The sequence below is a fragment of the Calonectris borealis genome, chromosome 21 (assembly GCF_964195595.1).
Source record: "Calonectris borealis chromosome 21, bCalBor7.hap1.2, whole genome shotgun sequence".
NCBI lineage: Eukaryota > Metazoa > Chordata > Aves > Procellariiformes > Procellariidae > Calonectris > Calonectris borealis.
Genome location: NC_134332.1, coordinates 5,578,503 through 5,594,212, shown reverse-complemented (window position 1 = coordinate 5,594,212; position 15,710 = coordinate 5,578,503). Strand labels below are relative to the sequence as shown.

General features: G+C 49.4%; 1 protein-coding gene across 3 annotated transcripts in view; it reads right to left on the bottom strand.

Moving 5' to 3' along the window:
• Window positions 1–15,710, bottom strand: part of WHRN (whirlin) — a 55,855-nt gene that overhangs the window by 17,781 nt on the left and 22,364 nt on the right. For all 3 annotated transcript variants that reach the window (XM_075170453.1, XM_075170452.1, XM_075170455.1), the window contains exon 3: window positions 8,501–8,626. In XM_075170453.1, the coding sequence (XP_075026554.1) occupies window positions 8,501–8,626 (126 nt within the window). The remainder of the gene's footprint in view (window positions 1–8,500; window positions 8,627–15,710) is intronic.

Sequence of the window (15,710 nt, the reverse complement as noted above, 5' to 3'; positions counted from 1 at the left end):
TGTGCGGTGGCAGGAAGCCCCAGGACTGTCCTGGACTGGTGGGTGGCCACCATGACAGCAGAGAGGTGGCACAGCGTCAGAGCAGCACAAAGCTCCAGGAGCACTTCACTCACTCCAGCCTGCTCTCTAGGGGAGGGCAGAAGAAATCCCTCAAATCCACTGCATGGCACTTGTGCAATGAGGTATTGCTCAGGCTATTTAAGGGATTACAGAGGCAGAGTTTCTGCATGCCAAGGAGGCACGGCAGCTTCCCTCCCTGCCCACTGCAGGGCCATGGAGGGTCATATACGGAGACCTTTGTGCTCCTCTGACCTTGCAAAAATAGGTGCAGAGTGAGAGATGGCACAGGATCTCCCTGAGAAGCAATAAAGAGACGCAAAGGAATGGGAGAACCTGAGGGTTACTGAACATCTAGAAGGTGTGGAAGAACGTCCTGCAGCAGTGTGAGAGTGAGCCCAGGAGAGAGTCAAGATTTAGATTGGATATTAGGAAAGGTTTAGGTTGGATATTAGGAAAAATTTCTTCACCGAAAAGGTTGTCAAGCCTTGGAACAGGCTGTCCAGGGAAGTGGTTGAGTCACCATCCCTGGAGGTATTTAAAAAATGTGTACCTGTGGCACTTAGGGACATGGTTTAGTGGTGGACTTGGCAGTGTTAGGTTTACGGTTGGACTTGATCATAAAGGTCCTTTCCAACCTAAGTGATTCTATAAGATCTACCAGCAACACCCAACTATTTGGGTTAGTTCAGACTAGCAGTGTCAGAAGGGGCTGGTAAAGGTGCTTTGAAGAACCAGGCAGGACTTTGCAACTGTCCGAGATGTGACTGATGCTTCTTGAATGAACAGAGCGACACAGGCGAAAGACTATAACCAGCAGCTCATGGACCACTTTGCTCAGCGTGCAGCTGTGATTTGAGAAGGATCAAGTAAGGCTGCAACAAAAACACGTGATGGGAAACCATGGTAAGAAACGTATCAAGAATAGCTCAAACTAGTGTAATGGCAATATCCAAGTGAACGCGTGACCTTGCTGTGAGTGCATTCCCTGGATACATCCCTGCCAGCCCAGCAAGGAGACACAGAGAGAAAAGTTCTAGAGAAGGGAAACAGAAATGATTAGTGGCAGATGAAGGTGCCTGTGAAAGGACAGATCGAAAAGATTAGGCCTGTTAAATTTAGAGACGAGATAATGTGTGGGGAGCTTGATGGAGCTGTACAAAATAATGCTGGCAATAATGAGAAGCCAGAGAAGGGCTCCTGTTTACCTTTCCCTCTGATGAAAGGACAGAGGATGCTCAGTGAGGCTGGAAGGACGCTCTTGGTGGCGTCAACAGGAGAAAAGGAGCTGGAGCAAGAGCACCAGATGTAGCTCGGATACAGCAGAGCTTGGCTCTGCATTCAGCTCAGTCCAGTGACCTCGAGCAGATTTGCCTCATTCTTCTCGGGATGGTTCCTTCCCCTGTGACACACAGAGGGGCTGGTGGACAGCAAGGACTGTGGCAGCACAGGAGAGCCCAGTCCCCACCAACACCACTGTCAGGGCCCCGAAGTTTTGTCCTCACACGGGTGAGCCGATGCCCTCTGCTTGCTGTCTTCATAACCGCTGTTAATGGGGCAGCTGCACAGCTAATAAGGCAAAAGAGATGATGTAGGTAAGAGATAAACCCACAGTCCTATGGCCAGACGAGAAAGGAGCCAATGCCTTCAAGCTGGGCTGATGCAAGCCTGCAGCTCAAAGGGAAGAGAAAGCCCGTGACAGATGCATTTCAACAGCCACCGCAAGGCCCTGGTGTCAGCACAGGCCAGGTCCTGCTGCACCACCTTTTGCTTTGGCTCCAGTAAGATGCTCAAAGCAGCAGGTCCTGCAAACAGAGCCGCCTGCTCTTGGCTGGCCTTTCCCTCCTCTGACTTCCCCTGTGGAAGGACAAGAGACAGCACTGGGCACAGGTCGGACTTGCCAGGTCATGACCAGGGGGATGGTGGCCCTTCGTACTGGCTGGCTGGAGAGGAGAGAGCACAGAGCAGAGCTGCGTCAGGGTGGGATACTCACACCTACCCCAGCAGACGGCAGAGCACAGATCAGTTGCCAAAATCATATGCTAGGGATGTGAAACTTCCCTGGTTTGAAAGAAAGAGCCTGGAGCCAACCTCAACTCTGTGAACCAGCTGCAGAAAGAAAGCCAGAGGCAGCCAGCTCCACCTGAGCTGGTCCACAGAGACCAAGAAACAGGGAGGGAGGGAGCCCAAGGGAAGGCAAGTGACACAAATGACCACATTCCCAACCATCAGACTCCACAAATATCTCAGGTTCCCTTCGAGCTCTGTCAGCTTTAAACCAACAATCAGAAAATTGCTGACCACCAATATAACAGGGAGGGAAAATTATGCAAGTGCCTAAACTGCCAAGAGAAACACACATCCAAGTGTGATGAGTATCACCTCTCAGGTCTCTATAACCCACTGGGCAATCCACTGGAGTGGATTTTGCTGCTAATATATAAGGAGCACCAGGCTCACTGCAGCACCAAAACAATGAAAATCCAAATTCGTTTAGATAGTTTTATTGCAATTATGAATCTTTACTAGTTTTCCATATCAGGGATTAAACTTTCATGATTTTTTGTTCAAGACAGTTATACAGATTTAATAATCTTTCCTTAGTTTCTCCTTTCAAGAGTGGACCAAAAGGAACCTGGCAAGCCCTCGCCGTATCAGGGAAACCAGAGGGGCCCTGGACAAGCTACTTCATCTGTCTGTGTCTGTCCTTCATCGCTGCCTCAACATTTACTCAAAGTCCTTCATGGCGCTCTGGTCTCTTGTGCTCTGTTAGCACAGTGCCCAGCACAAGACCACCTCTATCTGGTGCTGCCAGAATATTAACACTGGGTGAGAACAACCGGCCACAAAATACTTGGATAAGTTTGAACACCTCGTGCAGGGGGAAAAAAAGACCTTGCAAAAATAATTGCTGGTGAAGGGCAGATAAGGGAATTGTTGGACAGCCCAAATGCCTGCAAATCAGCCTATCTTGATGATAGACTCCTATTAGAGCTGGAAAGAATTTTTTGCTAATTAACATAGATAATTTCCACCCCCCCCCCCAAAGTCAAGGACAACTGGGAAGGTACAAAAGACTGCAGAGATGCAAAAGAACCATCTATTAAAACAAACATTGACCCTGGCAAATTACTTGCTGTATGCACAGCTCCAAACCAGCACAGAATAAAAGTAGTAATAATAAGACACAAAAAAAGTTATAATAAAACACAGAAAAATTATTGCCCTGGAAATTTCAGAAATAAGTTTTCAGTTGTGCTCAGCTAATGGTGGGTGAACACAATAGGACCTGCTGAATGCCTGACCACTTCTGAAAATGGGATTATTCTCATTTCCTAGGGAAAAATCTACCGTGAAATGCAGGGGCTGAACATGACATGCAAAAGTGACAGACTGCAGACAAGAAGCAGAGTTCAGAAACAACATACCTCAATGACGGGCTTGGCTCCTTCTCTTTCTCGAGACAGAATAACTTAGGAAAGGGAGGTGCAGTCAAGAGAAACTTAATGGGCTTAAGACAAGGGTTCTGAGCACCTAAAGTCTCTTAAAAATAATCAAAACTGGCTCTGGGAGAAATTCAGTCACACAGACAGAAAAATAGGTGAGAGATTCTAAACAGGAGTTAATGTTAAATGACACTAAATTGAGCTGGGAATAACAGGGCTAATAGAATGCCAAATGGTTTGGCACTAGCACTAGTCTTATTTAATGCCACTAATGTGCTAGAAGAGAGGTTAAATTACGCTTGCGGATACCACTGAAGTAGGAGGAGTCTCTCTAGCACAAATAATCACCAAAAGCAGACCTTATGAAATTAGAAATATGGTCAGGAAAAAGTATGAATCAATTTTGAAATGACCAAATTAAGACTCGCAGAAAAATAAGGAGGTACTCAGCTTCCCCAGGAGGGAAACAGGTCAGGGCAGATGATCCACATCCAACGAGGCCAACACAACCTGTTGGAAGGATCAGAGACAGATTAGGGAGCAAGGCAAGGGAAGAGTGGGTGCCAAGTGCCGTCTGAAAACATGTTCTTTTCCCCAAACACCTTGCAATACAAATTTGAGGAACAAAGCAGACACAGTCTGGAAATGAAAGCAAAAAAGGAGAGAAGATTGTCTCTTGGGGTAGGCAGTGGTTTCGGCACTGCTGCGAGGAGATTTCTGGTAGCGTCCCAGAAAAGGAGCAATTTAAGCAACAATGTCTGTCCCCATAAAGGTGACATGGTTTGAAGGACCACTCCACACTGCCTCTAGTGGAAAGGTTACATCTTGCGTACCACAACCACCCACCTCCTCACGGAATTTCTCACTATACAGCTTAGTCCCCAGACTCCGAGGCAGCCATGAGGCTCTTTTTTTACCTCTCTTTTCAGTATCTTTGTCTACGTGCAGATCTCAAAATACAAGTCAGTTTTCAAAAGGCAGCTTCATGACTGCCACCGATGATGTAAAATCATTCACCTCTTCCTATTTACAGTCTCTTTTTTTTCTCTCCTTCTCTTGTATATGAATATACATGGATTGTGGTAGCCTCTTTTTACCCCAGCCTTTGTGCTGGGAACTCAATATTGAGTTGTTTGTTCAAAGAAAGCTACCTGAAATCTGCTATTTCTGATGTAAAGGTCAAGGAGAGAAAAAATATTGGTTTTAAAAAAAATCCTGACAAAATACACCACCAGAAAAAATGAATGAGGAAGAAGTCGGGATAAGCAAAGCCACGAACAAGCTCAGCTCCTGCATGGCACCGCTGCGCATGTCACGACAGAGGCAGGGAGGACAGAAGCTGGAAGCAAACAAGACTGGCTCACGTTCCTCCTTTGCTTCCCTCTGCTAACATGTACTTTTTCAGCCTGAGAACTCACACCGAGGCAGCATATTTTAAAACATGCCCAAAGAACACACTGCCAGAATTTTCATGAATGAACATAAAGAAGGCCAAGGCCAAGAGTATGAATATTTAGTTATTGACTGACTGCAGCAATCCAGCCTGTTTTCTGCTGGCACCTGCAGAGCGCTCTGCCTTGTGGCCACGAAGCCGGAGGGAGCAGAGCAGCAGTACCCAAACTGGCATCAGCAGGGCTAGATCTCCTCTGGGACCCACTTCTCAGGACCACGGCCCCTGTTTCTGAAGCAGACAAAAGCTGGCTCAACTTTTGAGCCTGAGAGAAACTTCCTTGGTTTTGACTGGCTTTCAATACCACGTTGTTCGCCCTTTAATCAAAATTTAAGGGAAATGTAAAACATGTTATTAAAACATTCAAAAATTCTGATTTTGTGCCATAGATGCAAGAAGGTTTTCTCTAAAATGAGAAGTCTGGCAGAATCAACTCAAACAATTCTGGTAACAAATTCAGTGAAAGCAGCAAAACCCACAGAAGCATTCGCTGCCTGGGAAGTCAGCAGGAACCTTCCCACCGACCCACCAAGGTTGGGTTGAGCCCACATTGAACAAACGCACAATTTTTCTACTTTAGAGAGCAATGAATTATCTGGAAATCACATTTACCCATCAGTTCTTCCCTCCTCGTGGTATCACATCCCTTCCACCACTACCTGGAGCCGCATAGGGAGCGTGTGGATGCAGTCTACACCCCACCATGTCTAACAGCAGAACATAAAAGGCCTTTCTTTATCTCCAAACCTCCAAGCAGTTCTAAATTTACGGCCTGCAGCGTACACAAATCAGGGTGGGAAGTACCTGCGCGTATCTGAAATCACATAAAGCCTGACATTCAGAAAAGCATCGGCCTGCTGGCACGCACAAATCACTTACTAGAAAACAGAAAAGCAAGGAGAGAGATATAAAGAATCAATAAGCAGAGGCTCTGGTGTGCAAACAATTGCCACGGTGCGGGGACCTCGCTGGGCAGGGATGAAGGGGAGTAGCACACACCGCTCCATGTGCTTCGACTACGGCGTGCGTGTGATTACTTTCTTGCTTTCCTAGCAGGCATGAAATGAGAGGTGGAGGGATAAAGCCATGCATTACGCTGCTGTGACTTTTCCTGCGTGTGCGAGTTTGCAGTGTGACGTTAGCTCTGTGCTGAGGTTGCCAGCAGGTGGACCGAACAAAGAAAAGCCGCAATTTTCCCCGTGCAGCGAAGAGAGGGATTTGGAGCAGTATGGAAGCACTAAAGATGAAACAAACAGAAAGAACCTTAGCAAAACAATGCAACTTCTTTTTCTCCTCCTGCCTTTAATCTTTCAGGCTTCTCGTGTTTATGAGATGGAGTCTAACACTCTGGCACAGGGTCAGCAGGCGCTGGGGACAAACAGGCTTGGTTCAGATGGCGGGTCCCCTGACTCAGCAAAGTCACCCGTGTGGGACCCAGGGCGGCTCGAGCCAGTCCGTCTCCTTCCAGCTCTATTAGGCAGAAACAAATTGTCCTGTGCCTCTTATCATCTCTGTCTTGAAATCCTCTCGTCCCAGAGCCCTGTCCCTGCTGTCTCTCAGCACGACCCTGCGCTAATGAACAAGCATGCGTTGACATCCCTGGAGACGGCTGCGTACCGCCTCAGGTCTGCAGGCAGAGCGGCTGCGAGGTGGCCAGCCCAGAGGCGTAACGTACACTCTGGGAGAGAGGGATGGTCAGCAGGGAGTTTCCAGCAGCTGCCCTGAGAAACACTCAGCCATCTCCCTAGGATGCTCCTACAGCTCCTTGTCCCTAGTGCCCAGGTGACCCTCTCATATGGCAGGGTCCAAAATCCCATTTCCCTGCTAAGGATAGAGAGATTAAGGCTTGGATTGATCCAAACCTCGAAGTTCAGCATTTTCATTCTGTGTCAAAAAGAATCAGCGGAGAGAAACAGAAGCCTGCAGAGGAAAATTAAGTTCAGAAGCGATTGCATTACCCCCACAAATGTCTCCTTGTCTATAAAGGGAACCCTGGTGACCTCAGTGCCCAGTCAGATGCAACATTTTGTGCTAGAGCAACTTGAGGGACAGGATCATGTCTGTCCCAGCCCAAATCAGAGTCCTCTCCACCAGAATCCACCCACTTCATGCTACCAGCCTTTACAGATTTAAGTGACTTCACGGGGCCACTGGAGCAAAGCTGAAGGCTTAGCCCTGAACACTCTGGGGTTGATCAAGGGAGAAACATATCACTTCACAATACAGAGAGGGGATCAGAGCAGATTGCCTCTCGGTCCTCAGCAGTCCAGCACCATTTCAGGGGACTGAGAGAACGTTAGGGAGTTTAACATACATCGATTCTTGACTGACACAAGGAGCAGGGAAAGAACTGTCTCTCAGAGCCCATGGGATTGCACCGGAGGAAGCCAAAAGGGCACGATGTGATTGCAGGGAGTTGGTCATTTAGAGAGAAAAAAACCACCAAAAAAGAAACCCCGAGTGAAGTACAATGCTACAGCCTGGGAAGTTCGAGTCTCAAACACGTCCCATCCATCAGCAGCACAGAGATGCTGCACTCAGAGTCCAATAGCTCCCTTTTCAACTTATTTTACTAAAATTTTAACCCCAAATGCCCCTTCCAAGAACAGGTGAGGTCCCAGGATGTCCCATCCTGTTCTGAGACCTGGTACAGCGGGAAGGATGGAGGAGCTCGGAGGTGATGTGTGTGCATGTGTACGTGGTGGGATGAAAGAGATGTAGGATCTCGCTTTACAAGAGGTCCGCAGCAAAACTGTAGGACTCTGGACGAGACCAGCCTCAGAAGGGCCCAGCCAACCCACAGAGCATCCTTTAGGAACCCGTTTGACTATGGAGAGAGCCTGATGCAGCTGGAGGTCACACCAAGTTAGGCTGCTGATAGATCAGCTCTAGCCCTGAGGGTGATCCTGCTGTTTCTGCTTGTTAAGACAGGATCCTTGCGAATGCCAGTGCTGCAGGAGGAAACTAGCACGCATCTGCTCCCACTGCAGCAAGCCTGGCCTCCTCCCATTGCTGCAGCTAAACACATTCCCTGCAGGCAGGCTATGAGCACCTTGTGCAAAACACTAGCTCCAGACATAATGGGTTTGGATGCGAGATGCAGGAAGACAGCACAGGACCAGGAGCTTTCACGGAAAACTCTTCCCTGCCAGCTCAGGGAGGTGAGAGTGACTTTCTTCACCTGCCAGGTCTGGGCTGCGCTCTCAGATACCTACACCAAAAACACCCCCAGGCTATCTAAGGGGGAGAAATCAGGTGTTGGGCTGCGCTAAGGCAGAAGGCAAGTACAACCTACTCCAGAAGTTGTAAGGCTGCATTTTCCTCTGCACAACAATGTTGCTCCTTCTAGGCTTAGTATCCGAAATGTCCAAAGAACCTGCCCCAAAACGCTGTCCCCAGAAACGCAATGCTCACCTCTCCACTGAGAGTCCTGCTTGGCCAGGGGCAGAGGGGTAGGAAGAGCAGCAGTTACGAGCTGACATGGCCCTGCAGCCACAGCATGTGAAGCTCTACCTCCTGCCCCAGCCCACTCTGGGGTCACTCTTACCTTTAAGCCAGTGCTCTCTGCTTCAGAGCCTTTATCCACACCGGTGATGTAGATGCCCAGGGAATATTCTGCCCCTCCACGGATCATGAGGCCCAGGGACTTCCCTTCATTCAGGACCAGATTCACCTGTAGAGGAGGAGGAACAGTTATTTATGGGGTGTCTGAATGCTGCAAAAAGCAGTCTCAGCTCCGTGCTTCTGAGAACAGCCACGTCCCTCCTGCTGCCACCAGCTCTCCCACCAGTTCCCTAGTGAGCAGCGCACCTCCTGGGACAGAGCCACTTCTGTAGATGCCTCCAGACAACTGCAGCCCCAGATGGAGCTCTAAACCAGCGATATCCCTCCCTGCTGCAGCTGGCTCCTGTAGCAATGCAGAGGAGCGGGGAGAGCAGGTCTAGCTGCTCCTGGGGCTCCCTAGGCTTGTCTGTCTCCCCGTGCCTGTACAAATGGTCAGGGCTGGCTATGGCTCAAAGGATGTTTTAGAGGTACATGGCCTGCAGGGTGGGCAATGCCCCGTGCATCCCCAGAGAGCAGCACGGCTAACCCCAGACACGGGGGGGACAGACAGGGTGATTCTTCCAAGGGGGGCATTTTCCAGTGAAACATGGAAAACGTGCAGCATCCATGATTTGCATTTGTTTTGTCTTCTGTTTTTCAATGATTTAGAGGGTCAAGTGGAGTGAGAGGGCAGATCACGTTGAGAAGGTGTGGAAGTCTGGCTCTTCCAAAGGAAAACTTGGAAGAAGAGAGAAAGATGATGGAATGACATCCAGGACCCAGGTGACAAATCCAGAAGTAAAGCACTGGCATGGAAGGAGGTTAATGCCTCAAGTGGAGCAAATAATGTTATTTCAGGAGGGGTCTGGGCCACAGGAAAGGAGACACAGCTTAGGCAAGGGCTGAGAGACCATTCTGCAGGCTGCAGGCCAGCCAGGGTGTCAGCCAGAGCTCTGCTGGATACTGCCCTTCTCCTCCTGTCTGTTCTACAGAAACCCAGCCTCCAGTATGAGCAACTAAAAACATCAACTAATAAAGCAAGCTACAGGTTTCACTCCAGTTTATGGCAGACACCCTCAGGGTCCAGATGGAGCTGCTATTAAGCTCTTTGGCTGAAGGCCAGGCTGCTCAGGCCCACTGCACCTCCCCTGACACCAGCCCCAGGTGTCACAGGACACAGGATGACAAAGCAGCACCAAAGGAGCCCTTCTGTTCCTGTTCTGCAATCCTCAGAAATGTCAGGAGGAAAATGTGCAGGCGCAGGGAGAGGTAGGACACACGGCCAGCTGGAACACAGGACAGCTGTACCCCCGCCGCGTCCCTTGGCCGGAGAGGGCAGCCCCTGTGGGACCGGGGAGGCAGCGGGGAACGCGAGAAGGAAATGCCAGCTCTGGAGGACTGAGAGGGTTCAGCTACGTGAGGGGCAGCACACGTGGCCTGGGAGGATTACAACCATAAACCAGAGGAAAAGTTGATCTGTGGCAGTTTTCAGTGCTCTCCTTTTACAGCTGCATCTCTGGGCTAGATACTTAGCCAAAAAGAAATCCCCAAAGCACCGCTGACGGAGCCGCTGCGCATCTCCCCTCTGCCTGCCCGTGCCCTGTGCAGACCTGTGGTTACACAGCAACCACCCACATCCATCCAGATGGAAGTCACCCAGCTCCACCTCTCTGCCCTTCTTCTACATAGCAGTGGCTGCGAGGGGCCACTCCAGGCACTCTCTCCCCCGGAGAGGCTACAGAGAAGAAGCAACAAGATAAGCAACACAGAGGTCCCGGCTGCAGTGGGAAAGGCCCCGAGACAGCCCGGGCTGGTCCTGGCACACCGGGCCGGTCCTGGCACACCGGGCCGGTCCTGGCACACCGCCACCAGCCCAGCCATCGCCCCCGCAGCAGTCACTGCTCCGTAGGACACCCCACCCAGGCACCCTGCCTGTCCCAGGCACAGAAGGCACTCAGGACTCCTCCGCACAGCCACGTGCCTTATTATCTCTAATTAATAATGCAAGGACAGATTTTCCATCTATCCTGCCCAGAACAGCCAGCACATACTGCAACAGACATTTATTATTTTCCACAAACCTCTGACAGGCTGAAGTGCCACACAGCACCTGGACAGCTGTTTTTCCCACCAGACGCTGGCCGCAGGGCTGATTTTGCAAGGTATGCCAAAGCTATTAGCCAGCTTCCCATCTGCCTTCTTCCAACCTCTCCTACTCGGAGGGCCTGATGATACATGAAAGTTCAGGTGAGAATTCAGACTGAATGAGCAAGCCTGTATTTAACTCCCTTGAGGTCTCTCAATTTAAAGTGGCCTTTGTTCACTCGCTGCACAACATTTTCTAGAAGAATAACTCCAGTTTTTTTTTGCTTTTGTCCCAAGTTTTAAGTAAATTCTGGAGAAAAGCAGACAGCAGGAATAAAAACAAATGAGAAAAGCCAAAATGTGTTTCACACTGATAGAAACAACTAGAAACAGACTGTGAATGGCTTTTATATTTAAAACTCTTCATCACAGTTAACCCAAAAGCTTGCACATTTACCCAGATGGAAAACTAATTTCTAGCTTCAAGTCACTAATTAACCTGCCTCTCTAGAGGACACAGCATCACACAGGGAATTTAGCCCAGCCTTAGAGAGGCTGGTATTGAAAACCCATTTTCTATCTTGGTAGTGGTACAGCAGCAAGACGGAAATCAGCAGCAGGACATAACTCTACTTAAGGACTATACACTGCAAAATTTTGTACTTTAAGAAATAGATGCCAAAACAGCTCCTACTTTTCTATACCAGTATCACAGCTGGCTGGCAACTGCAAAAATGCCTCATCAGCTGCATGTGTTTTGTTTTATGGATCTGCAAGCTAAAGTTGGGGTGATCCCATGAATGCACTACCGACCCAGGCAGGCGCTCAGCACGGCTGCCCGCTGCTCCCCGCGCTCCAGAAACAGCTGTACTGTGGAAAGCCGGAGAGCGAGAACTGTAAGACGTTAACTACCTGTACCAGCATCCTTGCCTAGGGCTGCACAAAACTGACATTCCCTGGGTTAGTGCCTTCCCTACTTTGAAGGGCACAAAGCACTGGAAACAACTCTAGGATTGAAGCATTATAAAGGAACCATAAAGAGACCTTCACGCTTCAGGCTGGAGAGGAGAATGGGCATTGTACCCACCCAACAGAGCATTTGCCTGTCAAAATCAAGGGCAGTTTAACTGTCTCTTTACATGAAAACATCGCTCTGGACATAGAATGATTACTTTATAGAACATTTCACTGGGTTTTATTAAAACCAGAAAAATATTAAACTTTTCCAAAGTCCTTCTCTTTTCTCCCCGTTTGTCTAACAACGTTCAGGGTTTCCCTTCTACTGTAACTTCTTCACCGCACCGTGGCCCTATCTTTCAAAAATTCCCCAACTTTGGGAAAAATACAAGTAGCAGAAATGCAGCAAAGCGCATGCAATCACAGATTCAGGGTCAAAATAGACTGTTAACGGCAACGCTCCCTCTCTAGGAGTCCCCAAACAACAAATATATGTGCCAGAACTTCACTGGAGTTAGCAATACGAGGGTTAGCTCCGTATCAAGTCATTTACATTTCCCTTTAACACTATCCGGATGGGATGGTAAGCTGAGAAGCCGCTCTCCCCACCCTGATATCATCAGATCGAGTAAGAGATACTCCCTCTCCCTATAAACCTGACGTGCTGCTGCGCGAGCTGTTCACACACGTACCAGGCAAACCTAGTCTTCAAGAAGCAGAAAGCAATGAATACAGCCCCGAGCAATAAAGGTCTGAAAGACCTTCCTGCAAACCCAAGCTGCGTGAAAAAACCTAAGCGCTACTTAAAAATATGTCGCTGCTGGCAATCCCAGAAAATTGGGTTGTTGAGGGCTTAATTGCATTTCTTAATCAACTAATACCTACGCCTCTCCGAATAAACCCTGCGGAAATCGCAACAGAAACTCAGGCTGCCAGGAAAAGCGTAGCAGCAGCAGGGGCCAGAGAAATACCCACTCTCTGGGTATTTCAGCTTATTGACAAACTGCAGATTTAGGAAATAGCCAAGAAATAAAGCGAGTGCTCGCAGGCAGGGCGCTCAGTGTGATCAGACTGGGGAGCGATGAGGGAGGCAGGAAGGAGGAGCGGAGAGAAAGCGTTCAGGAGCCAAACCGAGAGATAAGCTGATTGCCAGGATGAAGCAAAGGCTGAGTCACTTCGTGTTAAGAGCTTAGGGGTAAGAGGGGAGACTGTTCTGCACACTATTTCCCAAGGGCCTCCTGCCTCCGAGAGGCTGTCCCCAGTGACGGGGCACATCGCAGAGCCGGTGTTAGGTGAGGTCGGCACCATCATGCTGGCTGCCCCAAGCACAGGATTGTCCGCACCCGCCATCCCTAATGAGGGGACCTCTCCCACACCGTATGCCCATGCTCCAGACATGGCTGCAGGGTGGGAGGGAGATTGCGGGATGACAGTGAAGTACAAATCAAGCTGCTGTCCAAGGAGGGAGCTACATATGTCCACCGTGCCCAGGCTGTTGTTTCCAGTGGTTCCCACCGTGACTTGATCCTGCCATGATGGAAAGTGCTGATCCTGGGCCCCACTGGGAACAGACCCCCAACACACCGTTTCCTGGAGCAAGCCCTTCAACTTGGGCTTTTCCACTCAAGTAAGCAGGTTTGTACACATATGATTAACACTTCTGTGCAAGTCTTGTCCCAGAAGACAGCGTTTTGGTTACATTCCACTTCATGTTTCCTTCCTCTTCAGCTCTCCCCCTCTTCTGCTGCCGGGCTGAAGCTCAGAGTGAGAAGCTGTAACATACCTCAGGGGCTAGTATCAGGGAAAGCTGGGATCACTCCAAGCTGCTTAACGCACAGCTGTCCTAACACCATCCTAAAACAGAGGCAGCAAGCAAGGCTGTGCAGGAGAGCAGCTATTCTGTGGGGGGAAACCAGGGACATCCAGGCAAGGTAACCCCCCCACACCTTGCTGAGAAGGGCCAGGTATTCCCAGGCTGACGGTAGCACAGGGGCTGCGCAGTCCCCACCTCCTCCCCTATGCTGTACCGGGGCTGCGTCCAGCCCCAGGCTACTCCCACATGTACAACACAGAAACATTTGGAAGATCAGGGTCACAATTTTAATTTCAACTTCAACACTGAAACATCTGTCGCCTCCTGTAGCAGGAAACGAAGGAAAAAAATGCCATCATCAGTAAGGCATTTGCTCTGAGTTGATTCTTGCATGGGATTTCTTTTCTCTGGGTTTATGAAATTACCTGTTGACAGATTCAATTTTACCATTAGAAAAAGCACTTTCCGACAAGAATTACTCTGCATCAGTACGATTCAGCACACAGCTGCGTGAGTGGCTGAGGTTTCACCCATGCCGACAGCTATTTCCATGCCATTACTGCTCCCAAACAACAAAAACAACACTTAAGGAGGCTCGCAGGGCTCATCCTCCTCCTGCTTACCAAGGAAACCCCACTGGCTTATGTCTAGACATCCTGCAAACGTGCGAGCACAGCTCACAGGAACACAGAGCCAGCTCACGACGCATTCACTGAGGTACTGGGAGCAGCAGAGTTACAGCTGCTAGGGGAGCCGAATCCACCAGAGCTGCCTCAACATCAACCCCCCCCTTCCAGGGCAGGCTTTGTAAGGCCATGCTGGGGACTTCGCTGTCACAGCTACACTGGCTGCCACCTCCAAGTGTGTTTAATACTAGCGCAGCTACAGTGCTGCTTTTGGCTACACAACAGGGGCACTGATTTGCAAACAGGTTGTTGTAGCAGGTGTGTGACATGGCAGCGAGCATCTCCCACGGCCGAGAGGTGACACTCGGAGCAGAGGGACAGGCAGGCAACAACAGAAGCAGCGCAGGATGGTCTTTAAACCAAAAGCAGTGCAGGATGGTCTCTAAACCAAGTCCTCTGCCACGGGGCCCGATCCCAAGTCTCAGCCCAGCCCAGCTCTTGGCCACGCTGCTGTTAAGCCCAACAGATGCCTCCGCACTGGGCGGCGCTCGACTCGTGCAGCACTCCAGAGCTCTGGGCCACAATTATCACTTTTGGGTGCTTTTTCTGCTTAAAGTGCCTGAAATAACACAGAGATGGCACTGCTGCCTGCCAGCATGAGGTAAGGTGAGCTGAGGCCTGACACAAGGGACGTTTTGGGGTAAGGCTGCTGGGACAGTGCTACAGACCACCCAAGGCAGAAGGATACCTTTTATCCCCAGGGAACTGGGGGACCAGTGGCTCACGTCACGTACTCCAGTCACCACAGGAAACCTGCAGGCAAGTGGGGAGCTGACCACATACCCCCAAGAAGCCTGCAGAGGCTTCTAGCTGTAAACCAAAGCAAGCCCCAGCAAGGTCAGAGCAAGCGAACAGTGAGAGACACGGGGAGCTGTATCACTTCGCACTGAAAAATGTCATTACAATCTAATAGAAAGAAATCCGTCCTTATCTCTCCTGCATCTCTCATCCTTCATGCTCAAGTAGTCACCATCAGTGTCTCAAACATTCAAGCCATGCAATGTTATCACAGATATATTTTTTCTTTTTTTTTTTTTTTTAATAATAATTATAGCTACTTTTGAATACAGAACTGCCTGAAGGCAAGTTCGCACTCTCTTCTTTACATATATTTTCTTTCTTCTGCTGCACTAAAAGCTTAAAGGAATAAGCAGCTCCCCTGGCAATAAGCACATTAGAGCAACGATTCAGCTGATGAAATGGCATTTCTCAGAGAATTAGCAGTCCAACACTTGCAGAGCATTTTGCATAGTTCATCTTCCTCCCAGCTCAGCAGCACCTATGAGTTTTTGCTGGCTGATGGTTTCCAAAGTGCTTTTAATGAAATAAGCTGTTCATCCCAGAAGCACATTAATGACAATTCACAGCACAAATGGTCCTTGCTGTTGTGAAAAATGTAGAGGACTTAAGCCTGAACAGATCATAAACATCAAACTGCTCTGAAGCACAAGGTGACCACTGGAAGCAGGTCCCATCTTTCCAGCAAGCAGGCTACATCCTCTGTTGGGGTGGCGCTGGGGGACCGTGACCTGCTGCTGTGTCTGTCCTGGAGACAGGCGGCTCCAAGAACGTTTCACCAGAGCTTTGCACTAGTGCAAGCCCTTCATTTCACGCTTATTACTGACCACCATCACTGGCTACTTCACCTTCAGGGAAGATGGGCACAGGGCTCT